Raw genomic sequence first — 27996 nt, forward strand, 5'->3', positions numbered from 1 at the left:
TAGCTGTAAATCAGAACTCCGAGTTTGTAGCATGTACTGCTTTTTCACTTGGAGGCAGAAGGAAGAGTACTTTATTTTAAAATATAATCTTTGGTTCTGGTACTGTGTGGTGACTTGGGCCAGTGAAAAGACTTTCCCCAACAAATTTCCAGAAGAATGTCTCTCTTCTTAGCCATTTGGATAAATGTTTGCTCCTTCTAATTCTCCTTAGGAGAAGATGGTTTCATAGCTAGAAGTTTTGATTTCAAGGGTATATTCCTATTTTACTGTATGCATTTCAAGGGTCAACCAATGTCTGGTGTTTAGAGTACTTCAGCTGTGTCCTTTTCTTTGTACCTTAATGATTTCTAAACTAAGAACATCAGCACGTAATTGCAGTTCTAAATTACAATCTCTATTTATAACTCATGGTGGCAGGGTCAGCCCCATTTTCTGAAGAGTGCTTCTGTGCTGTCCCTTAACTGAAAATCATAGGAAATGTAGTGTTTCCAGTTTTAATATTCTACTTTAAAAAGTGTAAGTTTGGAAAGAAAGCAACTTATAATGGATGCTAAGTGGACTTAATTGAATTGTCACAATTCTGCATCCTAAAGACTCTTTTTTTTTCTCACATCGTTCAGAATTTGAATTTTAGGCTGTTGACAAGAATGTAACAGAAATGTGTGAACCAATTATTTAGCATTGTCTAGCTATGTAATATTTAAAAAAAAAAAAGTCTCAGTATTGTGGGAATTGGTCTCAGACAGAAGACCTTATAATTCTACTCATGTTGGTGCGGGGGAGGAACAAAAAATAAAATTGTCTGATTCAATCACTTGTTCAGCATTTATTATTCTGAAAAATATTGCTTCATTAGAATACTTGTCTGAAGCAAATTGTTTTGTACTGCTATAATAAGTTAGTCTACTGCAGTTGTTTGGTCGAAGTCCCATTACTTAACATTTATTAGAACTTAGTAGTATATAAAATCAATGAAAGATTAGCTGAATGCTTGGTTTCCTAGATCATTTTAAAGCAGACATAAATGGACTTGAGCTGTGTGCACACAGTCCTTGCTGTTTGCAGAGAAACTAAAACCACAAAGCTAAAATCCCAAAGAGCAGTTGAGATTTTTCTCTTCATTGAATTTGTGTTTCAAAAGAAATAAAGGAAAATTACAGAATACGTTAATAAATTTGGTCTTTACATTTAGTGATTGCCATAATGCTCGTAGGTACTGAACACCACAAAAAGCCCATGTGCTAAATAGTGGCTAATAGATATTTTTATTTTGAATTTAATGTTCTTATGAACATATCATTAAAGGTGACCTAAAATGAAACACATTATAGTAGGTACAATCGAGCTTCTCTAGCAGCTTTCTTCTATTTGGAGCATTTCTTGAGTTCAGTTGAAGAAATGTCTCATAGATGCTGTACCTCTCACTCATTACAGCACTGTTATAATTAGCCGGTCAGGATTCCTTATTTGTTAGCCAGTGGGTTAATGGGGCTGCCTCCTGGCAAGCCTGCAAGCGAATAAAGAGGCATTTCACTGCTCTAGGATTAACAGTCTTAAGACTATCCAGGTTAGGATGTGTACTCTATATTTCAGGGATGCTTTTAAAGGTAAATGAAACTTGTCCTGGGAAGTAGGATTATTCTAACATGTACTTAGTGGAGATCTTGCAGCTCAAGAGCATTGGGATCGAAGTACAAGCTATATTAATGGGTGAGCTCTCAGCCTCTGAGGCTGAAAACTACAGAATACCAAGAGAAACAATTTGTTTTTTGAGCACGTTGTGAATTAGGAAGGTCCATATATTAGCACTGCAAAACTCAATCAATAATGTAATATGCACTATTAGTATTTTGAAAAATCAAGCTTAACCAACTTGAATAACTAGCTAAAAGGTGCGTGTTTTTTCTTCTCAATGAAATCACCTGGCTTGGCATTGCTCTAGGTTTTTGAGAGGTAAAACATTGTAGTAATTATCATTGCTGACTAAATAAAAAAGCTTAATATTAAAACCAATGAGTAGCTACAGAATTTTATGTAGAGATAACTTGGACTTAATGTGAATTCTAGTGAACTAACGGCATCTACTGCAGTGGGCCTTATCAGGGCTGTTTAAGTAAACAGTGCTGGAAAGGAATTGATGGATACTTCAGGTTTTTGTGACAGTACCAGGGATTTAGATGTAGAGTATAATTTTGATGCAGAAAATTATGTAGGATAGCCTGGGATACCAGCTGAATGATCCAGGGAGAGATTAAATGTTTATGATAGAGGTTTAAACTAAGTTCTGTGGGTAAGTGTGCTTTTATTTAAATGTTCTGTTATCTTAAGTAAACTTTTACTTAGTGCTTCCGTACTAAAACTGCATACAAGCTCTCTTATGTACATAGTAAAATATATATATTTTTTTAACTTCTGCTCTTCTGCTAAGGCTACTCATGTAGCTCAGTGATGTGTTTTTTTCTGGGGAACTTTGCTTTCTAGTTCACATTTGTAAGAAATAGCTCATGTTTGTAGTCCATGATTTTAGTAAATGATTTATTAAAAAAAAAAATGCAAATAAATACTGTAGCTTTAATACATTTTTTTCCTTTGCATATTTTTTCTTTTCATGTACTAGTTTTGTTCTTACCAGTCTTTCATTTTTATCTTCCTCTCCAGGTTTCTATGGGAGTAACTGATCTTTCGTGTTTTACCTCTTGTCACAAAACATTTATCACTTTTAGCCTCACTTTCTATTATTATTAGAGAGTTTCTCCTGTAGAGTATCAGTGAAAACTTGGCGTACCCCACATCTTTTAAATATAAAATTTTACACACAGTTTTATTACTTAAAAAAAGAAAAAAATCAGGGGAAACCTCAGCCTTATGATGGAATATAAATGTAGCTTTCAGTTTTGGAAGTAAGGCTTGCTTTCCCAGTTTGCGTAAGATCTGCAGCAGTTCAGAGGCAGTTGGGAATCAGATAAAGGAAGCTTGGGTTCTCTGATAGTTTCTCAGATGCTTTGACATCTGAAGAGTCTCACCTCAAGCAAAAGCTGGAGCTACCATCAGTCCTTGGCTGAAAGAACTGAATTTGAATCCAGTCTTTTTTCATTTCCATAATATCTGCTGGACTTTATCTTTCTCGTCTTCACTTGTAGGCTCAAGATGAAAAGTATGGGATGAGGAGGGGAAACTCTTTTCCCTACATTGTAAGTTGTAACAGGCTGTTTGGTAACAGTTTGAGAAGTTAGAGGATGCTGGATGCTTTTTTCAGCTGCTAGTTTTAGTTTAACTGCAATAATGGAAATTTTAAGGGGGAGTGAAGTAGTTCAAAAGAGTGTAGGTGAAAGGTTTCTGAGGAAAACTAGGGGAATGTGCTTGCATTTTTTACACAGCTTTCAAAGAAGTATTTTGTCTGTGCTAGTGAAATGTTGGTCTGATCCAAGTGGATAAAATTTAGGAAGCAAGCCTTTCTAAACTGCATAGAAACTTAGTGTGAAGTGCAAGTGATGTAAGAAAGTTGATTTCTCCTTTTGTCCTGTCTTTAATCTGAGGCTGAAACAATCCCTCTGCACTGTTTAGCTCACGTGGGTGGAAAAATGCAAACAAAAAACCCACCACAAAACTGGAATGCACCAATATCCTACTGTTACCTTTTTGTAGGTGCAGCATATTTTAGGTTGATTACTTCAATTTGTTGTCAAAATGTTAGTAGTGATCTTCTGGTTAGGGTTAACCTTAAGTATTGCATTCATTTGGAGGAGACTGTGTTCTTCTTACTAGGTTTGATGAAATGCACTTAAAAGGTAAATATAGCTGTTAGTCCCCTTCCTGTGGGAATGACCTTTTTCTTTCAGAAACTCTGCCTGGTAATAGAGAGGCAACAAACATAAAGCATCCAGAGCAGGGGGAGAGAAGAGAACAGAAGAAATGTCAGGAGCTTTGCAACAAATGTTCTCGGTTCTGTGTTGAGCCTGCAGGGATACAAGGACTGAAGCGTGCTTCATCTCCTAGGTGCTGTTTTCATGGTCAGTCAGAGTATGTTGAAGTTCAAGCAAGCTTGGCACAAGCAAAGCAGTAGCAAAAGCTTCTGCCTCTAGGAGGAAATCCAGGCTCTGGTTGTTTTGATCAGCTAGGAACATGTTCTGTAAAACAAGGAGCGTCTAGCAGGCAGGCCAACTTGTCACCTGCAGAAAAATGAGTGTTTCTTCATGCTTTATTCTTTTTCGGTTAGTTGGCAGCTTGTACTGGTACTGCCAGTGCTTCTGTTCTCTAGCTAAAGGCAGAGCTGGGGCTGGGGGAAGGGAGGGAACCGGTTCAAGCAACACAGGCAGCAGCATCCTGGAATCCAGACAAAGTACAGCAGCTGGGAGTGGTTGCAACATATTTCCTGCGAGCTCCAAGCAGGGTGGTATTGCACTTTACCTGGCTTTTTTTTCTATTGTGTTTATCGTGTTTAGTTTATAGACGGAGCACTAAGCACTGGTGCCTTATTATCTAAAGGTGGTTTAGTAGTCAGGACATCTATAATTATCAAAGAGGATTTTGAGTTAAATCTCTGGCTTCCATGGAAAAGCAAACGGATCTAAAATTTATGGTTACTACAGTAGGTACAAAATGACTCGTGGCAGCAGTAGAAAAATCTTCCCACTCGGTTCCACAGAAAGCAGCAGCCCTTAAATATTTTTAAACCTTTTTTAGTGTGAGATTCATATGCACAAAGAAGATCTATGTATGTATTAGAGCCTTGTTATGCAGGGAACAGTGCCAGTTTTTCCTAAATCTGGCTAACAGTTAAAGGCTTTCTGTAAAACTTATATTGAAATAACTGGATCTTGCTGCAAGAGGAAATGCAAGCCTGAGAGTTTTAGCTCCTAAATGCCAATTTATGGCATAAAGCTTTCTTAACAAATTAATGAACATAGGAATGTCTGTTCCATATAATATGGCAAGAGTTCATTTCAGTAACTCTTACTTCTGATACTTACATCTTTTGATCCTTAATGCATTTATACTTATATTGCAAACCTTTTAATGTTGTCTGTCCACTCACATATTTGCCCTTTAACAGCCATGTAAAGTCACTTGCAAACTATTATTTTATAAATTTCAGGAAAAGAAAAAGCTGCTGCTTGCGACATAGATGGTGATTTTAAAATGGTTTAATAGCCTGTCCTTGCCATCTTAACATTTGAAATATACTACCCACTTCTGCAAAGTCTCTGCTGTTCAGATATTTTTCTAGCTGTTGTTGTCTCTACCATGTTTTGATACAATACAAAAAGACAAAGTGCTACTTCCTTAACCACCTTCTACCCCGCAAAAAAAAATGAAATAGTAGCACGAGGAGAGGGGAGAGCAAAAACCACCTGGATTATGGAGCAGAGTCACTGTCAACTGGCACAGAACTAGCAAGGTCCTTGATGCATCTGACAGCCTGTGCCTAACAAAAGTCCAGCTGCACAGAGATGCCTGCAGCTATTTCCTGATAAATGTCTGGGCTTGGTGCTGTATTTTATTCTTTACCACACTGGTTCTAGTTCTGCTCCCACTGATGCTCCTCTGAGCTGGAGCTTGCTTTTGTTCTTTCCCTCTTTTGCTGCAAATACTTCTAGCTTGTGTGTACCTTACTAGAAACTTTCCTGCTGTCATACAGCAATAGCTGCTTGGCAGAGCTCGGATCTTAGCGCTTCTTGGAATTAAGTGTTGTTTTTTTTCCTGGTTTCTATTTCTGTTTTGTAATGTAAGGAATGTGCAAATACTTGAGGAAAATCAGCCAATATCTATTTTTACCTAGGTAAGGCAAATACTACAATTACTTGTTTATAATCTTCCATGTAACCTGTCCCTTTCAGACATGGGAAAATATAAAGGTAGTCTGAAGGTTGTCCCAGCAAGTCTCTTTAAAATGAGATAGGCGTTTACCTACCTCCTGAGTTTCAGGGTAGTGTACTTCCCCTTATATTTCTGTGCATCTTTGGCTATTAGTATCTTATCTCTAATTAGTGACGAGCCCCTGTGTGGGCTTTCTCCAGGTGTATATGAGCAGCAGCATCACAGTAGTAGAGACTGTTCTGAAACACTGCACGTTGTATGGCTTCAGTATTGCAGCCTTCAGCAAAAAATAACGTTGCTTCAGCATTTGGAAGGGAATGTTTTTCTGAACCAATCCTAATAATATGCAAAGCTTCTTATACTTTTTATAAGCAGATCTTAAGAAACAGACCAGTAGCACACATAGGTAACACTTGGTGTTGGATGTTCATTTTCTTCCAAAATTTGGTAACACTGAATCTCAAACCTAATTTTTATTTATTCTAATGTATAAAGGGATGGACATCAATTTTTTTCCTTTATGGTATTGTTGTACTGTGGGTTTTGTATGAGTGTTCAGTGAATTCTCTCCATGAATTAGGCTGAAGGTTTGGAGGGAAGGAGTTCTAGTACCAGAGCTGTGAGTACGTTATACTTCAGACATGAAAGTTGCAGCAAAATTGCTAACCCCAGAGCCTAAATTTACAATGTGGGATTTAGTTTTATCATATGACTTAAAGAGGGGGTAGGGAGAGAGAGAGAGAGATGCTTTTCCACTGTTCTCATCAACTTTTTAATATTAGCTTCAGTGTCAGAGAACGCAGAGCCTACACCTGAAGAACAAGACAAGTCACTTGACAAACCAAAACAGAAAAAGAATCGCTGTTTCATGTGCAGGAAGAAGGTTGGACTTACTGGTAAGAAATACCAATTTTACTTCTCTTTCTGAAAAGGATATGTAGGCTTTGGACCTTTGAAAGGGTCTTCTCTTAGGGCAGAAATGGGGCTTGGACATCTCTTGATGCTGTAAATTTGAAATAAAAATTGGGCAAAGGTGTTTTCAGCTGGCTTGTACTAGGTTTAGTCTTTCATGTATGCATTTTGTTTTTCAGCTTCCTTTTTTTTTTTTCCTAGTGAAATTTATAATTCCAAATACTGCCCTTTTGAAGTCTGCATAGCTGAGGAATTGGCTGATGTTTGCTGCCCTTCGCTAACCACCTTTTGCAGTGGTTCAGTGAAAGGGCCTGAGGAGCTTGAGTTCTTTGGGGTGAAGATTAGCAAATTAAATGAGCAGGAGGTCTCCAAGAGTGTTTTGTACTAGTATATCATGATAGGAGGGGATGGTCAAGTCAAATCTTACTGTAATTGCTTAAATATATTGTTTGTGATTCTTATGCTTTCTGCAGCAGAGGCTCTTTGGCTGATTGACACTGGTGACTGAGATTTATTGATAGTGAGTGAACACATTCAGGATTTAAAACAAGCCAGTCTAATTAAGAATGTTGAAATGGCTAAACTAATATTTGTGTCCACAGGGTTCGAGTGTCGGTGTGGAAACGTTTACTGTGGTATGCACCGCTATTCAGATGTACACAGTTGCTCTTACAATTATAAAGCTGATGCTGCTGAGAAAATCAGAAAAGAGAATCCTGTAGTTGTTGGGGAAAAGATCCAGAAGATCTGAACTGCTGCTTCTGCTGGAATACAAAATCCTTTGACCATCTGCAGATTAAATTGACTTGAGCTTTTTTCCTTAGTCATCAGGAATGTAGAGCAGTGTATCTTGCCTAGACCTTTTAATCATGCATGTCATCAGATGAATAGATTTTGTTTTTGTTTCTGTTTTTTTTTTTTTGAAAATGACTGAACATTTATTTTCATTGCAGTTTTCTGTGGCTAAAGACTTAAGTAAAACTTTACAAGTATTATCCTTTAAGATCATTTTAATTTTAGTTGAGTGCAGAGGGCTTTTATAACAAACATGGAGAAAATATTGGAGGGCTGTGCTTTTCCAGGTTAAAACATGCATGCGTTAACTTTGCAGTTTATTTTCTTGTTGTATATAGCTTTTCTCTGCAGCACAATTTCCTTTTTTTGATAATGCCTTGTATGGCACAACTAGTTATCAGTAACTGAATGTATTTTAATCATTATGGCTGCTTCTGTTTTTTTCCCCATTAACGAGAGGTTATACATGTTCGCATATTAGCTTGTTTGCACCCTCTACCTATTTATGTATGAATCATTTGTAATGAGAGCGTGTGCTGAGATTGTCTGTGTGTTTTTTTTTAAATTGGTTTTTGTTTTTGTGTGTATGGGGGGAAGGCTGTATGCACATCACTGACTGCAGGTTTCATTGGGATTACATCCATCAGTCTGTCTGTACACAAATATGAAGAATGATCTGAAGTACCTGTGCTGTATTTATGTTTATCCACGTCTTAACTTTGATTAAATAAAATTAAAAAAAAAAAAAAAAAATTGAGCCCCTGTGGCTGTCACTAGCATCTGTCATCTGGATTTTTCCTGGTTTATTTTCATGGGACCTTCCACTGGTGTTTCCTTTACTTACAATGCATTGATCCGTAGGCTGTACCTAATCCAATGCCAGCTAAGTTCTGGTTTATATATAGAGAGAGAACTTTTTACCTATTCACTTACAACTACAGGTAAGACTCCGATTTCCAGAAGCTTTCTATCTTGTATACTTTGGTATGCACTGCTATTCAGATGTACGCAGTTGCTTCTACTTTGTATATTGATCCATACTGCACAGGGAGTTCTCTGCGCTTCCTGTGCAGTGTCACTCATGTCTGACAATGCACTTTAGCTGGGGACGTGCCTACAAGAGCAAATGTCTCCAGCTTTAAGTCAGTGATTAGGCTGTGGATCCATGCGTGTGTGACTATGGTCCTAAATGATATTGCTGTGGGGTTTGTGATCCACTGTCTGATGGAGCACTGTCCAAACTTCCTTGAAGATGAAGATGGGTGAGAGAATGAATGGTTCCTGAGACAGTTTCTCTGGTGAGCTGTTCTTTTGAGGTTTGAAATCTGTAGGTTTCAACACTGAACACTGCACAATCACCGTCCCTACACTCCTTAGTGGATCTACAGGCTTGTAAGTAATCCTCCTGTGGGAGTAGAGGGTATTTTTTTATGATCTTGTCAGGGGTATTCATTAATTTCCTTTTAGTTACGTCTGCCTGTTTTCTCAGATCAGAGTCAGTGTCTCAGCTATTCATCCATCCCGTTCATCCATATGACAAAGGCTGAGTGGTTTGTGTAGTAGCACAGTAAATTCAGCCAGGGTTGCTTATCACAGAACATAACAGTACGCTAAAGTAAAACCAATTCCTCTCCAGATGGTACTGATCCCAAGTTGAAACTTCACTTTGGTGACTTGCCTGCTGCTTTTGAGCATTTGTGAAATAAATGAGATTGCATGGCTTTATTTAAAATGTTAAATTTTTAATCAAAGCTGACTGCATCCTTTAAAATTCTGAATGCTCTTTAAAAGCTATGGCTGGCAATTAGTAGATAAAGCACTACATTCAGCATATAAACACTACGCAGCAGAAGGAGCTTTCTCTATCAGATAGCTATGGAAAGTGATTTGCAAGACCCAATAATAATGAACTATCTTGAGCTTGCGAAAATGGTTTAATCACAATTTATGGAACACGTGTGTGGGTTTTTTTAATAGTAAAGGAGGGTATAAATAACTCCAGCAAGTTTCAGTAATGGTCTGCTCCTATGGGTCAAAGATCTTACAGTTCCTCACAGCATTTGCTAAATTTTCTCTGACCTAGCACAGACAAGGGAAGAGCAGCAGCATCGTCTTTCATGGCTGTCTCTGCTTTCCTTCTCAGTTTGATTTCTTCTCTATTCACTGTTTCTGGTCTCTCTTCCTAAAAGTGTCTTTTTCATACGTGTCCCTCTAGTCTGCCTTTCATCTGACAGTGACACTTCTGGGCTAAGCAGAGAAGATGCTGTAGGTTTAACAGTGGAGGAAAAAGAATTGAGCTTTGTAAGTTCTGCTATCTGAGAGACTGGAAGAAGGAAGGGTAGGAAAGCGGCTGCCCTTGGAATTCACATAATCTCTTTACCACTGCCTGCTGTGAAGCAACAACTCTTCTGGCCCTTGATTGTATGGTAGGAAATGTGACTGTGCCAAGAGGAAACTTGACTTGCAGTGTGGTGGCAGTACTCGGCCTGGGTCAGTATTAGGCAATTCTGTTTCTACACATCATTCTCAAAGCAACCTAAAAACCTTTGTGGCCTGGTTTATGCAGATAGGAGTTAAGAATATATATCAAGACCATATCTTTCAATAAGCTTGCATTTGGACTGGAAATCCTTCTTTCCCTAACAATAAGAGTTGTGTCATCTTTCTTTGCTTTGGCATTAGCTCCACGTTATCATGGTGGTTGATCTGCCTCTCAATCTGGATAACCAGTAATGCTTTATATTTTGTCATCAGCTTGAGGTTAGCAGATGAACACTTTAATTAATACCAGCGTATTCACAGCACCACAAAACACTTGAATAAATCTGTTTTTTCAAGATGCACGCAGTGTTTGATACATACTTCCAAGGTCTTGTTTGGAGTAAGGTCATATGCACAGTTCCTATAAGCTTGGCACAAAACCTCTTCATTGTGTTAAACATTTTAAACAATCATTGGAATGGAGTGGCGCCTAAGATACTGAATTTGCTTACAGGAAATTTTACAGGAGTCAGTGCTAGGAATTGTATTGTTTTAAATAAGACCCCATGCCAGACAGCACCATGTGAGCTTTCTTCTCCACGAGGGAAGAGCTGTCACAGATGGGTGGTTGTCAATGGTGTTGTGTCATCTTACACTGAATATCTGGCTCTACAGCTTGCTGCGTTTCTTCTAATGAGTCTTCTCTGCCAAAAAAAAAAAAAAAAAAAAATTAAAAAGTTGAGCAGCGACTCAGTTCTTTGGCTTGGCAGTCGCAAGCATCTAACTTTTTTATTGAAAAGGGGTGGTCTTTGCTATTTAGTTTTAATTCTACAGATATTCCCTCATTGGTTTCTACTTTTCCTGAATATGGATGTCCTGTGGGTAGGAAAAAGCTGGGGCTGGGAGCAGAAAAAGGCAAAATCTCCCTGTTCTTTTTTTGTTGTTTGTACGTGTTTTTAAGCAATTGGGGCTATCTGGGGAAAACAGGGCTTGGGTCCTGCATTACAAAACTGCTACGCACGTGAAGTGCAGTTTCAGGTGCAAGTTGTGCAATTTTCTCAGGGTTGCAGTGCTCCTGGGAGAAGACCTGCTCCATCTGACGTGGGCATCATCATCTCGCCATCGCCCTGGCAGGTACGCAACCCACGGGAGGTGAACCAGCAGCATGGCCCTGCTCCGACCGCACCGGCCGGAGCTGTCTGCTGGGATTCGGCCACCCGCAAGGATGCAGCCAGTAAAAGGCGGCCCTGGTTTCACGGAAGGGTTTATCAAGCAGGAAGAGCCTGTTTCTCGCCAGGAACAGTTACCAGCTGCTGACTCACACAAACCTCTGGCACTAATTAACTGCGGCGGCTGCCAGCAGGAGCAGGCAGAGGGGTGGGATGGAGACGGGGCTGCGATTGGTTTGGGGCCGAGGACGGAGGGTGGGATTTGGTGCTTCTGTGCTCCCCTTTGCGACATCTGGAGAGGTTCTTCCTTCCAGGTAGAAGCACAGCAGCCTGGCAGGTTCGTAAGCAGGGACTGCTGGCACTCAGCATGTCTTTCATCCAGGTAGACAAGGACTCAGATTTTCCTCTCCAAAATCTCCCCTATGGTGTTTTCTCCACGAAGGAGGAGGTGAGTAACAACATGCGTTGCACTGGGGCTGTTGTAATTGTTCGGAGCCTATGAATAAGAGGAGAAATTCCCAGCAGCGTGGGATAAGGAAAAACTTCACGGGCTGGGACATTGGTGCAGGCTTCCTGGTTTGAGAGCAGTAGCTGGCACGTTGTCTTTTTGCTTAATGTGGTTATTTTTATGACAGCTTCCTTGAAACTATGGAAAAGAAAGGGAAAGTGTTAGTATTCCCGACGAGTGTTTTAGCTAATACATCCTAGAGTTTTTATGTGGTTTTGACTGTCGGTGTTTTGTTTGTTTTTGTAAAATCATTAAATCTGATCCTTTCACATCACTGTTTGCACTGACTTTTTTTTGAACTCAATTCCTCATTCTCTTTGTGACTGGGTATAATTACACCTTCACCCTCAAGAAGCCACATTAAATACCTATTTCATCTGCCATTAACTCTGTAGCATCCAGTCCCGTTTGCACAATATGAACTAGCATAGGGGGAAAATGAATTCTGTCCTGAAATAGCTGTATTTTCAAGTGAGTGCCTTGTTCTGTTTTCTTTTAAGAGCCTGCTCTTCATCAGTTTGGTGGAGCTGGGTGCAGAAGCATTAAGCAGGGCACAGACTGTGTCATTTCCATCTGCAGCTGACCAGTTGTGGTTTATTGGGCATAAGCATTGCAGCAATGTGTTAAATGTGCAAAAGTCCTAACTGCTATGCCCAAAGGCTACATCTTGAGCCAGCTTCAGGTCTTGTATTTTATCCATCACGTAAGAAAACGTGGCTCAGCCTTTTCCAAAGAAGGTAGCTCCCAGTTCGTACGTGCTGAGCCCAGTTAGGCTGACTGCTGACCTCAGACCTGCAGACACCCAACCTGCCAGAGCCACTGAAATGTGCCCTGGAGAAGAGAGTGATTTCTGGGAAGGAAAAACTAGAGGATTGTGAACTGAAACTTTGTTATTATCTCCTGCTTGCTGCTGTCTCCACTTATCAATACAGGTTCAAAAAAGAATTTAAGCCCAAAGATTGTGTTTTCTGATCTGGTATTTTCCCAAGATAAAATGAGATGGTTCATTTAATCTCTTCCTAGATGCGTGTGTTGTTATCTAACAAGTTTGGATTATTTTTCCACCCTCTCCAGTGACCGTTTACTGAAGAAAACATCTTTGCCAAGATCTTATTAAAAGGCAGAAATTATTTGGGAAAATAACGTTTTAAAAGTGGCACAATGTTCCAGTGATTTCAAGTTAAAGCAGTCGATGTAATTCCTGTCTATCCCAGTTACAAATTAACCTGATGTGACCTTTAGAGTTTTCTGCAGGAATGTTTGCTGAATAAATACTTATTATCACACTTGGAAACTTGCTTAGAAATTAAAGGCTAAAAAATAGGTTTAATAGCATGGATTTTCATTGATGATTTTCCCATTTTGTTAATCTACTTTTCATAATGATTGTGACCAGTTAGTCTCTACTTGCTTAAAGGCATGAAAAATTGAAATTTTGTCTTTGAGCACAGCAGCGTTTCTATAATTTCCACCCAGCTGTGGCAGAGCTGCATTGGGAATGTCTGCACTGCTCCGGCACCGCAGGCTCAGCACGCGCCTGGCGCGGGCCCTTCGAGGACTGCAGCAAATGAACGCGGTCTTTGTTTGTCTGCGTGCATCTGGCAGGCAAATGCATCCACAGCAATCTCCCATATGCACGGGAAGCTCTTCCTACACCAGGATCTACACCAGGGTTTGCCTTCAGGTGGTGGACTGCTGGCGTGCTATGAGGTTGCTCCAGGCAGAGTAACCTCCTTCGACCTTATGCAGGGATAACGTGGCCGAGCAAGATGCACAGCAGTGGAGCACAGAGCACCTTTCCTCAGCTCAGGAGGAGCTGTAGTGTAGAAACACCAATTTCTTTCTAATAATACACACACAGGGATGAGATCAATCCTTTGTGCCCATTGTACATCTATGCTGCAGGTCCCCATCTGAAGGAGAAATAGCATCTTCCCACCTCACAACCTATTTCAAATACGTGAACTCATTCTGAAACGTTTGTCATTAATGGGGAATGGGCAAATACTTCTGGAGCAGGGAAAGAAACCTCTTCATTTTCCTCTCCTTCCCCCAAAAGGCCGGGATGAGGGGAATGTGCTCTTCCATCCCTGCAAGTCTGGGAGGAGTCTGTGAGGATGCTCTGCCTCCAACCCTTATTGTTTTTCATCAGCCAGCCTTTTCTGCTAGCTGTCAGTAGTAAAAGGCTGTGACATTGAGCTCCTGGCCCTGATGGATCCAGCTCCCTGTGACCGCTGCGTTCCCCCATGCCCTCTTTGGAGGATTTTTGGGTGCAAGCATAAATTCTTCTTCTCTTCCCCCTGCTCTCACCGCTTTGCAGCCTCGGCACAGGATTGGGGTAGCGATTGGAGACCAGATTTTGGATCTCAGCGTCATCAAGCATCTGTTCAATGGACCAGCTCTTGCCAAACACCAGCATGTCTTTGACCAGGTATTTATCAGAGTCTCTTGTTTGACTTTTTGCATGTGTTTTAGATATATTAATGAGAGTTGTTAGCAATGAGCAATGAGATGTAGGCCGTGAACTGGACATGGTGGCTTTTACTCAGCACTGAAGCTCTGTTGGGCCAGTTTTAGCTTGGTGTAACTGTCAAAGAGCAGCACGATGAAGCAATGCCACCCAAGTTTTGGGTGACATGGAGGGGTGAAAGAGAAACATCCAAAATTAGCAAAATATTTCAGACCACCTGAAGGCCTTTTCCATCAGGTTGGTTAGCAAAGCACAGAGCAGCACTAGCAGCTTTCAGTTTGAAACTTTGGATTTGAGTCTAAAGCAGAAACAGGAATCCAGATTTCCCAGGGTTTGGTGCTGGGGGGCATGCCTCTGCGGCAGAGCCCAAATTTGGGGCAAATTTCCCCTCACGGGGAACATGGGCTTGTGCCATCAGTTGTGCTCTTCTCTGAGGGAGAACCCATCGCTGTGGAGGCAGCCAGGGCAGCAGGGGATTTGGGACCTGAAGGGTGTTTTTATGAAGCGAGGCACAGTCTGCTATCTGCCTCCCCCTCCTCTCTGTCACCCCACAGCCCACCCTCAACGCCTTCATGGGGCTGGGCCCCGCAGCCTGGAGGGAAGCCCGGGCCCTGCTGCAGACGCTGCTGTCGGCCACCGAGCCAACGCTGCGGGACAACGCGGGCCTGAGGAAACGGTGAGCGAGCACCGGGCCCGAGGTGGCCACACGCCATCTGAGGGGTATTTAACCCAGCATTGGGGCCTGCCGAGAGCTGCCCACTCCTCATTATGTTGCTGGTTAATCCTCTCACCGCCCGCAGATCCGGGGCGTCAACCCCTGCTTGGGAACATGGAGATTACGCCCTGGGGTGTGCCCGGATCTGCTGCATCCCTACAGAGGGACGAGCTGGGTTCTGGGGACACCTGGGGCTCCACACACAGCGTGGCAACCATGGCCTCCACGCGGGAGGTAGCCTCCAAGCCTCTGGTCTGTGCCTCCCACCTGCCCAGCAGAGCTCTGTCTGCCCAGGCTGTGGCTCTTCTGCCCTCCAGCTGCCCCCCTGAAGCCATCTCACTTTGCCAAAACCCAGCCGGCTGGGGCAAAGTGGCTCAAGATACGTGGTGGTGCGTTGGTGCGGGAGGGGAGGGCAGGGCAGGGGACTCCTCCCTGTCCTGCTGGGTGGCACACATGCCAGGAAGCTGCTGAAGCTCTGCTTGCCACAAGGACCTTCCCTGCACACCCCCAGAGACACAAAACACAGCCTCGCCCCTTCCTCACCAAGGAGGGCAGAGGACAGAGCACATTTCTGCACAACAGCCTGCTCCTGCATCCATTTCTCACCTCCCTTGCCCACCGTGAAGGGTGCTGCTTCTGGTCATAACCCTCTCAGCAGCAGCAGCCTGTGCAGTCTAAGTCTAAATTTTCCTGTATACCCTGAACTAGAAAGGAATCACTGCAAGGTTTGGCAAAGCAAATTAGAGATTGAGCTGCTCGAGAGAAACGCTCAGTCCCTTACATGCTTGTAAACCACTTCAGGGTGAGAGCCTCAACTTTGCCGAGAGCTGAAGTCTTTGTCTTTTATTTCAGAGCATTTGTACCTCAGGCTTCTGCTACCATGCACCTGCCAGCACACATCGGTAAGCCTCCTGGAGCCGCCAGCTGCTCGGTGCTGCCCTTTGCTCTTGCCCAGAGGAGCTGCTTTATGTCCAGATTGCTCAGACAGATCCTAGCTGCAACAGGGAGCGGGCTTTGTAGGAGCCAGAAGTACATTATTGTATGCAATGAATGGTAGGTGCTGTCTGCAGCACAGGAATAGAAAAGCCCAGGGAAGCTCAACAGCAGCCAGAAAATTCCTGGATTTTCACTAAATCAGGGTTGTCTGGTGCCACAAACTCTTGTCATCAGATTTGCATCACCAAAGACCTTTGTGATTAGAGCCAGGCAGGAAACACAAGTTCAACCTCAAACATTGTCCCCATTTGTCATCAGAAAATAATCCAGATCTTACAAAATTTTACTCAGGCACAGCCTCATAAACAAGCGTGAGTCCCCGCTGCCAGGCCGTTACCCTGCATCCCAGCCCACATCAGGCCGCGGACTGTTTTGGAGTGAGAAGCATCTTCATGGTTTTGACAGAAATTTATGTATGAATCAAAACCAGCTCGACCAAAATCACTGGAGAGATGTGACCAGCCCAGGATTGCGTGAACTTGCCCATTCCCCTACCAAGCACTGCTTCACTAGCCTTTTGGCTCCCGCGGGGCGCAGCAGGGCTATGGGACAGCCTGCCCTCTCCTGCAGGAACCGTGACACCTTCTACAAAAAGTGTGGGGATGAATAGGCCCATGCTTCCGCAGCAGACAGCTCGGTGAAGGATTGCAGACCCCGTGCATGCTGCTAGTGAGAGCACGACCCTGGCAATATCCCCCTGCCAGCACCTTGCAGCTGCGCGTTATTTAGCTTCCCGCAGCGTTTATGTCCTTGTGCTCCAGTCCTGCTTGTACCGAGAGCGAGCACTGCCTGTATCCCCTGCTGGGGCTGCGAGATAACACACCGAGTCTGCAAAATAATGCAACGAGGCTGCAAATTAACACAGCGAGGCTGCAAACGAGCGCCAGGCCGCCGAGCTGCTCGCAGCGGCGGCAGCAGAGGGCAGCAGCCGCCCGCCCCGCGCCAGCCCCTGGGTTGTCTTCGCCGCCGGGGGCTGGAAACCAAAAAAACAGCCGGTTTTGTCATCGTTTTCCAGGCGAACCACATTAATCACCACCCTTACGCTATTCCTCACAGCCCCGTAGTAATCATGTGAAATGCTGAATGGCTCCGCTTCACTCTCTGCATCCCCCCCTGCTCTTCGCATCACGTATCGTGCGCTTTAGGCCCTGCAGATGATGGGCTTTCCCATTGCTGATCCACATTTGTGTTTGTTTGTTTGTTTGTTTGTTTGTTTTTCCATTCAGGAGATTACACCGACTTCTACTCTTCACGACAGCATGCCACCAACGTTGGGATCATGTTCCGGGGCAAGGAGAACGCGCTGATGCCCAACTGGTGGGTCATACAGGTGGTTCCCTGGGGCACCTTGTTTTACACAATCTTCTGTCAGTATATGTACATTTTTAAAGGTCTGGGTATTTTAGCAAAATACTGATTTCACAGTGGACAAGAAACTGTGAACTTTGTGAGTGTGTCAAGAACTCAAGAAGAGAACCAAAAGCCCCGTTTCCCAAGAACCAAAAGCCCTGTTTCCCCAGCCTGTGCTGGTGCACCAATAACAATGCACACCTCTGGTTCAAGGGCAGATTCACCTAAGAAATGGTTTTGCCACATGTCAAGAAACTGGGGTTTGAGCTCCAAGAAACTTAGGGGAGCAGTGGCACAAGAGAAGCACAGCTACATGGCTGCAGGACTGTATTTTGTTCCCATCTTTATCTCAGAGCAGGGAAGGTGCAATTGTTTGTGCCCATCCATCAGAGCTCAGGCCTCAAACTTCACACCCTGAGATGCCTCTGCCCCGAGAAGCTGCTCAGGGTGGTGATGCTCCCCCAACTAACCCATGCTCTGTGATGTTCTTTCACAAGGCTGCACTTACCTGTGGGTTATCATGGCCGGGCATCTTCTGTCGTGGTGTCTGGGACACCCATACGGAGACCTGTGGGACAAATGAAACCCGACAATGGTGAGTCCATGGCAGGCTTTAAATGTGGCTTCTTACTTCTTATTTAACTTTTATTTTTCCCCCACATCATCCAGTAGTAGGCAGCAAGTGTCTGGGATGCCCAGGCTGGGTGAGGGCAGAGAGCAAAGGAAAGCCCAGAGCTAAATCCATCTTATGTCTGCATGCCAGGCAGCATCAGCTGCTTCGTTTTTTTCTGCATGATGCTTTCATTGCCCTGTCTGCTTCCCGCTCATAAACCACTCTTCTTTCTGCCCACAGATAAACCTCCAGTGTTTGGTGCTTGCAAGCGTCTGGATATTGAGTTAGAAATGGTAAGACAGGCTATTTGCCTTGCCATTGTAATAGAGAAACATTAAAGACAGGAAAGAAAAGGTAAATTCAGCTGCTTCTAAAATTAATGTCTTGAGGCCCATTCATTCATTTCATCTGATACATCTGTGTAGCAGGCAACGAAGAGTCCTGTCATGGAAATCTTCCTGTCTGATGGCTGGAGGGTGTTTTAGCTCATTCAGTGCTTTGCTAATTGAGCTTTCAGGCTGGAAACAGCTTGTCTGGCCAGACCCGAGCAACCTGGAAGCATGCGGCATGTTCTTCATATCAGGCACCACCGCCTGCTATCTGGCCAGCAGTTGCCTTTGCCCTGCAGCCAGGATCCTTTAGCAGACAGGGGGATTTTAGAAGCCCAGACCGCCCGTGCTGTGAATCCAGGGCTGAGGAAGCCGGGAATTGCTGCGAGTGCCATCCAAGCACCTCGCCCTGGCTACAAAGAGAAAACCTGTGCTGTGTGTGTTGGAACAAAACATCTGTGGGAGGTGCATTTTGTGGCTTAGCCTGGTCCTAAAGGATTGTTTTGTCGTTTTGTAGGTTTGTTGTTTGTAATTTATACAATATATATCATCTGGATTGTGATTAGGGAAGACCATTTTACTCCCATGTTTTGGTGCAGTCAGGTCCTTGTTTAATGGCTGGCTCTTGGCAACACAATGCTCCCAAGCACTTCAAAGCTGCCAGCCTTAAGGAGGGGGGGAGAGAGGGAGTAGGCCACGTTCCTTGTCTAATTGTGTCTGGGAAATGATGCAGAATCACGTCCTGCCCAGCCTTGGTTGTTCACACATGTAACCCTCTGTATGGTAAAGATTTCTGACTTCAGAAACTTAAACAACACTTTGGTTTTTGACTTCAGGCATTCTTTGTGGGACCTGGAAACAAGTACGGGGAGCCAATCCCTATCAGCAGAGCCCACGAGCACATCTTTGGGATGGTCCTTATGAACGACTGGAGCGGTAACCAGCACTGCGGGCATCTGCCTGGAGGGGGGGATCACAGCACCGTGGGAAACCCTAGATATGGATAAAGGATGTCTTTCAATAGCAGATTAGGGGGCATTGAAATCACTGGGTATAGTTGAAAGGGATCAAAACGAAACACTACCTGCATTTCTCAAGCTCTTTCTAAACCTGTCTTTGATCAATCAGTAGAACCAGTGATTGCTGCCTAATGAAGATTTATTTACTTATGAAGGAGCTAATATCCATCTAGTTTCTTCTGAGCAGGGATGGAGCAGCCCTAAGGACGACGATTTCATCAGAGGATTGATTTCAGTGTCAGGATTAGGGAAAGGATTTGACAATCACAAATCCCTCTCTCTGTTCAGAGATTTAAGCAGACAAAAGCATTGTTATCGAGGTGAAATTAGCCCTATGACTGGCATGGACCCCTGGCGGGGTGTCAAAGCATTAACTAAACTGGGGAGGAAAATGTGGTTATCTGAGGATGGCCTGGCTTACTTTAATTATCCCTGCCTTTTCTTCCTAATCTAGCCTGTCTGAGAAATTTGGTTTGAGGGTTGGAAAGGGATGGATTTAAATCAGGGTTTGGGCACAATGGCTGGAAATGGGTGGCGGTGACATTTCCAAGTCCATGCAGCTGGTTCAGTAGCTGTGCAGAGATCTGTGTCTTCAACCAGTGTGAAAGCTCACAACAATTACTGTGTTAAATGGCATTGCTTTCAATTTTTCCTTCCTAGCTCGTGACATCCAGAAATGGGAATATGTTCCTCTGGGCCCGTTCCTGAGCAAGAGCTTTGGCACAACCATCTCACCTTGGGTTGTCACCATGGAAGCTCTCATGCCATTTGTGCTGCCCAATCCTGTCCAGGTTAGCAAGGGGAAGACTTGAAACTTCGGAGAGTTTACAAGCATGATCCTGCTTCCACACACACGGAGAAACCTTGAGCTCTTTGAGTCAAATGCTGATTGATGTCACTGGCATGGCCACATGGCACCCTGACTGCCTTCCTGCCTACTTGAGCAGGGCAGAAAAATTGTCTCCTTCAAAATATCTTGAAAATAAACTGATCAGAGAGCTTGTTGGTAGTGCTTAGCATTCAAGAAGCAGTAGAGAGAGAGTGGACTCATTCCAAAACACTTTGTTGAAGCATTTCCAGTTGTCTGTGTTATGTAGGCGTTTCGTTAAAATGGAAAAAGATAATGAAGGTCTCACAGAGAATTTGCCATCTTCTCTGTGCAGGCAGAGAACAAAGTTGTGCTAGCACCGTATTTGTTTTGGATTAACATCCACACCAGAGTGATGGAGAGGGATTTTGGAGCCCAAGTGCAAAAAAAAGGGAATTTGGATCTGTGGATATCACATCAGCTCAGAAAGGTCTTAAAACCATGTGCATGAGAGCAAGAAAAGCAATAATCTGAACAGTAATAGTGGTAAAGTAAATGGGGCGTGCAGCACAGCCTGCATAAACAAAGTCACCGGGACGGCTCATGGAATTTTTCCTTTCTGCTTGTTTAGACTGACATGCCTTTTATATGTTATTAGGATCCCAAGCCACTGCCCTACCTTCAGGATGCAGAACCCTACACCTTCGACATCAATCTCTTTGTTGCCATTAAAGGTACGGCAAAGCTGAGCAAGTTATAAAGCTGAAATTGCCAATTAAGGACTGCAGGACCCACCGGGTACTCCAGACAATTTGCTCTCGGCTCTGCAGTGCTCCTTTTTGCCTCTGTCAGGGAAAGAAGGAAGCTCCTTGTGCTCCCTGTTGGCCATGCAGCAATGCACCAAGGAGGGAATGCTGCCCACCCGGGGCTTGCAGATGAGCAGCTCATGAGGAGGGTCCCTGCGGGGGCTGCCTGCAGGGCATGGAATGAGCAGCTGTCCACGACTGTCAGATTTAAGCCCAACACAGCCCCCAGCTAATGGCCCTGCTGAGCAGGAGGTCCAGTTGCTGCTCCTGTAGTAGAGTAGAGAATAGGAAATGGGTAGCTTGATGTTACCCTGGTGCCAGCCACACGCTTGTTTTCTGTGAAATGCTGGCCTTCATAAGGGAATGGAAAATGTTATTGCTTCTTTGCTGCAAGGGATCGCAATGATAAAAGGAGTCATCCATCTGTAAAATGAAAAGACTCGAGCATCAGTCATCCAACACAAACGAGTTGTTTTCCTGTTTCTTATTTTTTATTTTCCTCAGGAGAAGGAATGAGCACGCCAACTACTATATGCAGATCCAATTTCAAGGTAAGACCTCAGTCTCTTGCCTCTGCTGGAAATCTTGCTGATGCCATCAGCTCCACTTTGGTGCCCGAGCACTGAACAAGGGAGCAGCTCCTCCTGCTGCTCAGCTTAGGATTCAGGCAAAGGCAATTGCCTTTTGCTGTGCCAAGGTGGAAGAGAGCCTCGCAGTCACAGCTGGTAATTTCCACATGGACACAACTGCAAGCCCAGGGCTATCCTGGGTGCTGCATGGGCAGAGTGGTTGGTGGCTGTGGCAGCGTGGGCTGATGGGGACATGGTAAGCCAGGGGGCGTGTGGACCAGCTGCAGCACGTCTCAGGCAATTTTGTATTCACATGTAGTTCTGTGCATCTACAGCAATTACCTTAATCAGTAAATCAGTAGTCAGCAAATCAACAATTAGGAGATTTTTCTGTGAACCTACTGGGCCTGACCATTAATCCTGTGTTAGCAGTGCTGGCCTTAAAGAGAAAGAAAAGGAGAATTGACATCTAACTGAAAGAGATTTTAAGGGACTAAATTGCAAGGTAAAGTCTGAATTTTATATGCACATAATAGCTCCTTGTCATCATTTAGAAAGCAATCAGCCAGGCCACAGTAACTATTAAAAATATAGCACTGAGTAGCTGTGGATGTTATTTTTAGGCTGCTGAAGGTTAAATAAGGGAATTTTTTTAGTGACAATCTGACCAGCATCATCCAGAGAATGCAATACCTCGTACATAGGCATGCAAGAGGCTTGCCTTTCATTGCTTTAGCCTCCTCCTCCCTCTTGCAGCACATGTACTGGACGATGAAGCAGCAGCTGGCTCACCATTCGATCAGCGGGTGCAACCTCAGGCCTGGCGACCTCCTGGCATCAGGAACCATCAGTGGGCCCGTGAGTGTTCAAATACTGATAGCCACAGCTACCTGGTCAGTAGCCCAAAACTGACTGAGCAGGGCTTTGGGTCAAAGTCCTGTTTGGTTTGAGCAGCCATGAAAATGCCTGCAGTTCCTTCCTAGGCATTTTGTGCTAATGGTTTGGCAACCCCAAAATCACACTGAGAGATGTTTTTTAATCATTTGTTGTTGTTTTTAATCTCTCCCGTGTTCCTTTCCCTAAGAACTATTTAACTCTAGATGCAAATTAATTTATGTGTATAAGCATCCACATAAGCTTGTTTTTACTTTATGAAATACAGCTTTTTGAATTATTATTATTTGTGAAGAAAATATTAAAGGTGCATGAGTATAACTTGTAGATTTTCTAATACAACATATACGGACCTAACTTCACAAGCTATTATTCTCCTTGTACAGACAGTTGTTGCAATATCTGAGTAAGGTATTGGCACTTGCTGAAACATCAAAGATAAATGCTCTTCACACTGTCTGGAAGACAGCTTCAGGGGAAGTGGTTTCCAGACAGGGTTACCTGTACTTCCATTCTGAGCACTTCTGAAGTGTTTTCTGCTTCCTCTAACTCATTGCACTGCAAATTGACATTGAAGATGTACAAACCTTTGCCAGCTTTGCTCTTCTGAAGAACAAAAATGTAAATAAAACTGTGAAACACAGGATACATGAAAGCACTGGATTTGCTTGAGTGCCCTATATTTGTTTCCCTTCTTTCTGTAGCAGGCTCAAACTTCTCTTAAAGGATTTAGGACTATTTTAAACAGAGCAGATAAAAGCTGGAAGGCATGGCTGCTTACAGTGAGCAAGGAAATAAAATGTGAAGGCAAAACAATAAGACAGTGTATCAATGAATCAAATCAACAGCAGAAGCCCATTCTGTAATTTTATGTATTTGCGAATCTACCTCCAGCGACAAGTAGCTTAGCAGTGGGACAGGTGCTAAAGAGCTGTTTATTTGTTGATAACTTTTGCTGCAGGAACCTGAGAGCTTTGGCTCCATGCTGGAGCTGTCTTGGAACGGGACAAAAGAAATCCCCATTGGCAGTGGACAGTCTCGTAAATTCCTGCAGGATGGAGATGAAATCATTTTAACAGGTAATGGCCAAGCTCCTGCTCTTACACTGTACCTAAGAGATGTTTCCAGATGTTGATGGCAGTGGCACAAGCCCCTGGCCAGTACACGAGCTGTGCTCCATGTGCCTGCTGTGCAGCCCCAGCTGTTTCTATCCCACCTACCACTAGGTAAAAGGAGGCAGATAGAAGTTTCCCTGTAATAAATGCTTTCTGGGTTAGTTTATTTGTTTTGTTAAATGAGTGAATGACCTTGCTATGTCTGTGTGTGAGTGTTAGTGGGATGTTGGGGTAGGTTTGCTTTTATGGGTGAAAATACCCTGGGACTAGCATTAGCTGATGTATTGTTGCCACCATGGTCTAAGTTTACAAGGCTTGGCAAGTCTTGAAAAAAGTCATTTTGAAAATAATATTTCATTGGCGACCTATGCGTATCCAATTTAATGGGTTGCAAATTCAGTACGTGGGAAGTAGCATGAAGCCTACTAGAACAGCTGACCAGGTCCCCTCAGAAAAGGGCTGCACTTGAGAACTCTTTCATACTGGGCCATGGTTTTAATTTTCATTTTGAGAAACTAAGGATTTTATGCATTGAAATCTAACATGGCCTTTTGTGATCCAAATCCAACTCCCTCCTCTTTTTAATCCACAGTCCAGTGCAAGACAAATCTATTTTTCCTTTCCTCTCGTCTTGTCAACCCCGTTACGGCTTTGAGGTGGCAAAGAGTTGACAAGAACAGTCATGTGAAACTTATTCAAACGTCTTGCTACGTTGTCTACTGAATTTTTAGAGAATTTTGGTGGGATTTTGTGCATCAGCAGCTCCCACTCTGAGACCCAGCCAGTAACACGCCTGGCTCTGAAGTGACGAGAAAACATTTACAAATGTGATGTAGGCCAGAGAAAATGTGAGTGACTAATGTCTATGCAGTAACTGGAAGGATGTGAAAGTGTGATGTAGTATGCGTCCACAGGTCTTTGCCTACTTAATCCAGCCCACACGGTAATAAGAATAGATGGGATTTGTCCATAGAGGCATTGCCATATGCCTGCATCTCCTAGTGCTGGTGTTTGTGAAAGCATGGGCTTTGTTTTCTTTCTGTACTACGAGGCGTTTACTTCACACCCCTTAGGATCTTCATTTAAACTTTTTAACTCCCCAGGCAGTGATCCAGATGCCAACACTAAGCCTCACAGCAGGATGCAAGTGGCAAAATAAGATTGTGGCATGTGCTGCAAGCTATCATTGCCTGGTCTAGTTAATGCAGGTAAAATCAAAGGTCCTTCACCTAGCTGTGTTTCTACCACAGAGGTGTTTAATTGGAGAAAGCCCAACATGGTAAAGCAGAAGCACATCTAAGCAAAACATGAACCTGCAGTTATGCAGGACACATGTTGGAGCAGCGTTCATGGCAATGCTGAAATGGATGAAGTGACAAAAACCAGCAGCATGCATGTAGGTGCACATCACAGTCAGGTCAGCCCTCCAGACACACCTCTGGATCTGCAGCACTTCCCCTCTTAAGATATTCAGCATGAGGAAAAAGAGGGTTTGCACGCAGGAATGGCCACTGGGCCTGCCCATCTGCGTATGTATGCTGGAAGAATGGCTGGGGTTTTGTTTGTTTGTTTGTTTTAGGGTGAAATATCAGAGTTATGTTGTGCTATACTTTTGGAAGTGCACTGCCCCACTGTTCTAGCTCTTTGCCAGGGCTTGGCTGTCTCTGATGACCCTCAATTGAGGCAGGAGGTGATAGGAACCAGGAACACTGCAAACCAGCTGGGGGTAAAAACCAGCTGCCAGACACATGCTGGATTTAGCTTTTAGAAACTAGTCAAAATGCACAAAACTTTCCCACACAACTCCTTGCTGGAAAACAGCTTTTTTTTGTGTGCTGTAGTTATCACTCAACATGGATCTGAGTGGTGGTTATGGGCTATTCTTGGCCAAGACTTTCAGGAATTTTGCCAAAGCAGTCTAAAAATTCTTGTTCTTTCAGAAACATTTTTAACAAAAAGCAAGGACCTTTCTGTGGAGAAAATAAGTAGGGCTGCATTCCAGTCTGCCAGTGATGGCTGTGTGAGCTGTCCCAGTGGGGCCGCAGCCCCAGTGCCTCCTGTTTGGCAGCCCCTATACTGGGTTTGAGTTTCTGTGAGGTGCTGCCAGCTTTGCAAAGCAAGGTGCTGAGACAGCTGGAGACTGAGATGTACTGGAGGGAGATGGAGATGGAGGTACCAGGGAGTCCCTGGTACCTCTGACATACTTCAGCCCTCAAACAAGCCTTTGTATATTCATGCTGCAGTGTGTAGATGTCTGATGCTGCTGTCCATTGCCCTCTAGAGGTGCAGGTCTCTCTCAAGTAACTATGCCAGCAACCCTAAATTAGGGAACAGGTGTATGAATGTCTCTTTGGAGTTCCATGCTGACATCCTGATCTGCAATGAGCACCTTGCAGTTTGGGAGCTGTGGGCACGTGGTGTCCAGCTGAGGGACAATGAGACTAGACTGTGACCCATGCTGACCTTCATGCCCAGAGCAAGAATCCCAAATGCCTTTTTGTATGATGATGTTGCTGTTAACCTGGGTGAAGGCACCGCTGCCCCAGGAGGATGGTCTCACGTCAAGCAGCCTGCTGTGATGTTTCAAACCAGCTGCAGTTTGTGGTGATGGGGGCATCACGCCATTCACGAGAGCCACGTGCTGCTGGGACTGCCTGCGGGGACAGCTGGGGACGTGATCCTGTTTAGTGATGTATGGCAGATCCAGCACCTTAGGGCACCCCTGAGGCAGGGCTGCTGCTATTGCATCCTCTCCCCACGCAGCACCACTAGCTCTTGCCAAGTGCCCAGCCCATAATTTCTAGTCTCCCATTTCAACTTAGTGTTTTTGCTCACTTTCATTTCTTCTCCCCTCATGGGAACCATTTCAGTGCCCTACTGCACAAAATGAGAGAAATACTCTGTTCCAAAAAGTACATCCCGGGGAGGGAGCCCTGTTAGCGGTGGCTCGCTGAGGGTGTGCAGCAGCCGGCTGCACAAACCTCACCGCAGCTCCTTGGCACACTGCTCTGGCTGACACTGCCGGCAGCACAGAGCTGGCTTTGTGAAATGTGCCGCTCCTTGGTGCTGCTCTAAATCACAGTTGACAGCAGGGATAACTAAACTGGACTGAAATAATAAGCCAGTGCTCAAAGGAAAGCTGGCAATGGAGCCTGATGAGAAAAATGGAAAGTGAGCTGAGCCTCAAAGCAAGCGTCTTACTCTGGTAATGTTGAGGATTGAGGATGGCCTAGCAGGTACTGGGAGGATGTCTGTGGGATGGATGTTATACAGGTACTTACAGACACTGCTGTCCTAGGGAAAACTTCATCTCTGCCTAGCCGTGACAGCAGCGCTGGTGGGCTGGTGCTGGCAGGGTCTGTCCTGCTGCAGCCTGAGCCCACCCCATTCTCCTCTTCCTCCCCTGACCCCCCTGCGGGTGGGGATCGGGGGTTGAGCTCTGTTGTGTTCACATCCCTCCCAGCTTCTCAAAGGCAGCTGGCTTTTATCACAGGCGGGGAAGATGATGTATTCCATTATTTTAGGAAACCCATCTCTAACTATGAAATCAGCACAGCATGTGCCACTTGTGTCCTTCCTTTGATCAGCTGTTGCTAGCAGAGAGCTACAGTAGGTCTCCTCGGCTGCTTCTTCCCAAAATAGTCTTCCCAGATGGGCTCGGAGCCCCTCGCTGTGTCCGTGCCCCTCCTTCCCCTGCAGCTGAGCTGTGGATGCTGGGTTGACCCATGGCAGCAAGGGCTGCAGTGGCACCTGTGTCACCGTGTCACCTTTCCCATTGGTCTGCACCCTCCTGCAGTGGGACATGTTGTCACAGACCAGTAGCTTCAGCAGCAGCCAGCACATTTGTGGTGTCTGTCTGCACAAGAGGATAATCAGATATTTTGTGTTAGTTACTGAGTTTCTTGTGGAATATTGATGCTTGATTTAGGTTTTGTTGTTTGGGGGCTTTTAATGACCGTCCCTCTGGTTCTAAGCACCCTGATGGCCTAATGCTGGAGAGAGAGAACCCAGGTTTATTTTAGTAATTGCAAGGCTGAGCCAGCCACAAATCAGCTTAGATTGATGATGCTGCAGGTTGGGTTTGAAAGCAGGAATATTGCACATCTTGTTTGTTCTTTGATCATATTCACTGAACTTGTATATTGCTGTGTTTCACTTTTTTTTTTTTTTTTTAAACAATCTATTTGAACTTTTTTCCACCATTGCATTTCTGAAAGTTTTTATTTCTCAGTCAAACTTTAAGAATGCTGTACTCTTAACCTCAAATATCCACCTGAGGATACTTACACTCATTTTTGGTCTCTCTGTGTCTTTATACATGTGTATTCTTGGTAAAACCCTGCTGTCCTCATAGCACAACCTCTCCCTTCTTTTCTGGCACCAGGTTACTGCCAGGGCAGTGGCTACCGTGTGGGGTTCGGACAGTGCTCAGGAAAAATCCTTCCAGCCATCTCAGGTCCATGATGACTGCAGTAAGGTGGTGTCCGAGGAGGAAGAGAAGAAGGAGGAGAAGAAGGACCAACCCCCCCCGCCTCTAACAGACATGCTGCTTTACTCAGATTTATTATTTTTATATGAGTGATTGGAATCTTACTGTTTTTAATTATCAATAAATACCTTCAAGATGAAT

General features: G+C 44.1%; 2 protein-coding genes across 6 annotated transcripts in view; both read left to right on the forward strand.

Moving 5' to 3' along the window:
• The window catches only part of ZFAND6 (zinc finger AN1-type containing 6), a 37570-nt gene extending 29267 nt beyond the window's left edge, over positions 1 to 8303 (forward strand). For all 4 annotated transcript variants that reach the window (XM_084531908.1, XM_084531909.1, XM_084531910.1 and 1 more), the window contains 2 exons: positions 6600 to 6713; positions 7332 to 8303. In XM_084531908.1, coding sequence (XP_084388034.1) covers positions 6600 to 6713; positions 7332 to 7480 — 263 coding nt within the window. In that variant the 3' untranslated portion in view covers positions 7481 to 8303. The remainder of the gene's footprint in view (positions 1 to 6599; positions 6714 to 7331) is intronic.
• Positions 8304 to 8436: 133 nt separating this feature from the next.
• On the forward strand, positions 8437 to 27995 carry FAH (fumarylacetoacetate hydrolase). 2 transcript variants are annotated; one of them, XM_084531907.1, is made up of 14 exons: positions 8437 to 11622; positions 14003 to 14113; positions 14707 to 14828; positions 15720 to 15769; positions 17090 to 17180; positions 17711 to 17808; positions 18067 to 18119; positions 18992 to 19091; positions 19835 to 19965; positions 20641 to 20716; positions 21293 to 21339; positions 22114 to 22215; positions 23213 to 23330; positions 27751 to 27995. In XM_084531907.1, exons 1-14 carry the CDS (start codon positions 11542 to 11544, stop codon positions 27828 to 27830), a joined length of 1260 nt encoding a protein of 419 aa, XP_084388033.1. In that variant the 5' UTR covers positions 8437 to 11541; the 3' UTR covers positions 27831 to 27995. The 2 variants fall into 2 exon arrangements, 1 of the variants encoding a protein (XP_084388033.1); XR_014696738.1 differs by lacking the exon at positions 21293 to 21339 and having other exon boundaries at positions 20641 to 20735; positions 22094 to 22215.
• The last annotated feature ends 1 nt before the right edge of the window (position 27996 follows it).

The sequence above is a fragment of the Aythya ferina genome, assembly GCF_964211825.1.
Source record: "Aythya ferina genome assembly, chromosome: 11".
NCBI lineage: Eukaryota > Metazoa > Chordata > Aves > Anseriformes > Anatidae > Aythya > Aythya ferina.

Coding starts and splice junctions, on each gene's coding strand:
- FAH (XM_084531907.1), top strand. CDS start 11,542: ATGTCTTTCATCCAGGTAGACAAGGACTCAGATTTTCCTCTCCAAAAT. Junction 18,120..18,991: donor TGGATATTGAGTTAGAAATG/GTAAGACAGGCT, acceptor TTTTGACTTCAG/GCATTCTTTGTGGGACCTGG. Junction 22,216..23,212: donor CAGGAACCATCAGTGGGCCC/GTGAGTGTTCAA, acceptor CTTTTGCTGCAG/GAACCTGAGAGCTTTGGCTC.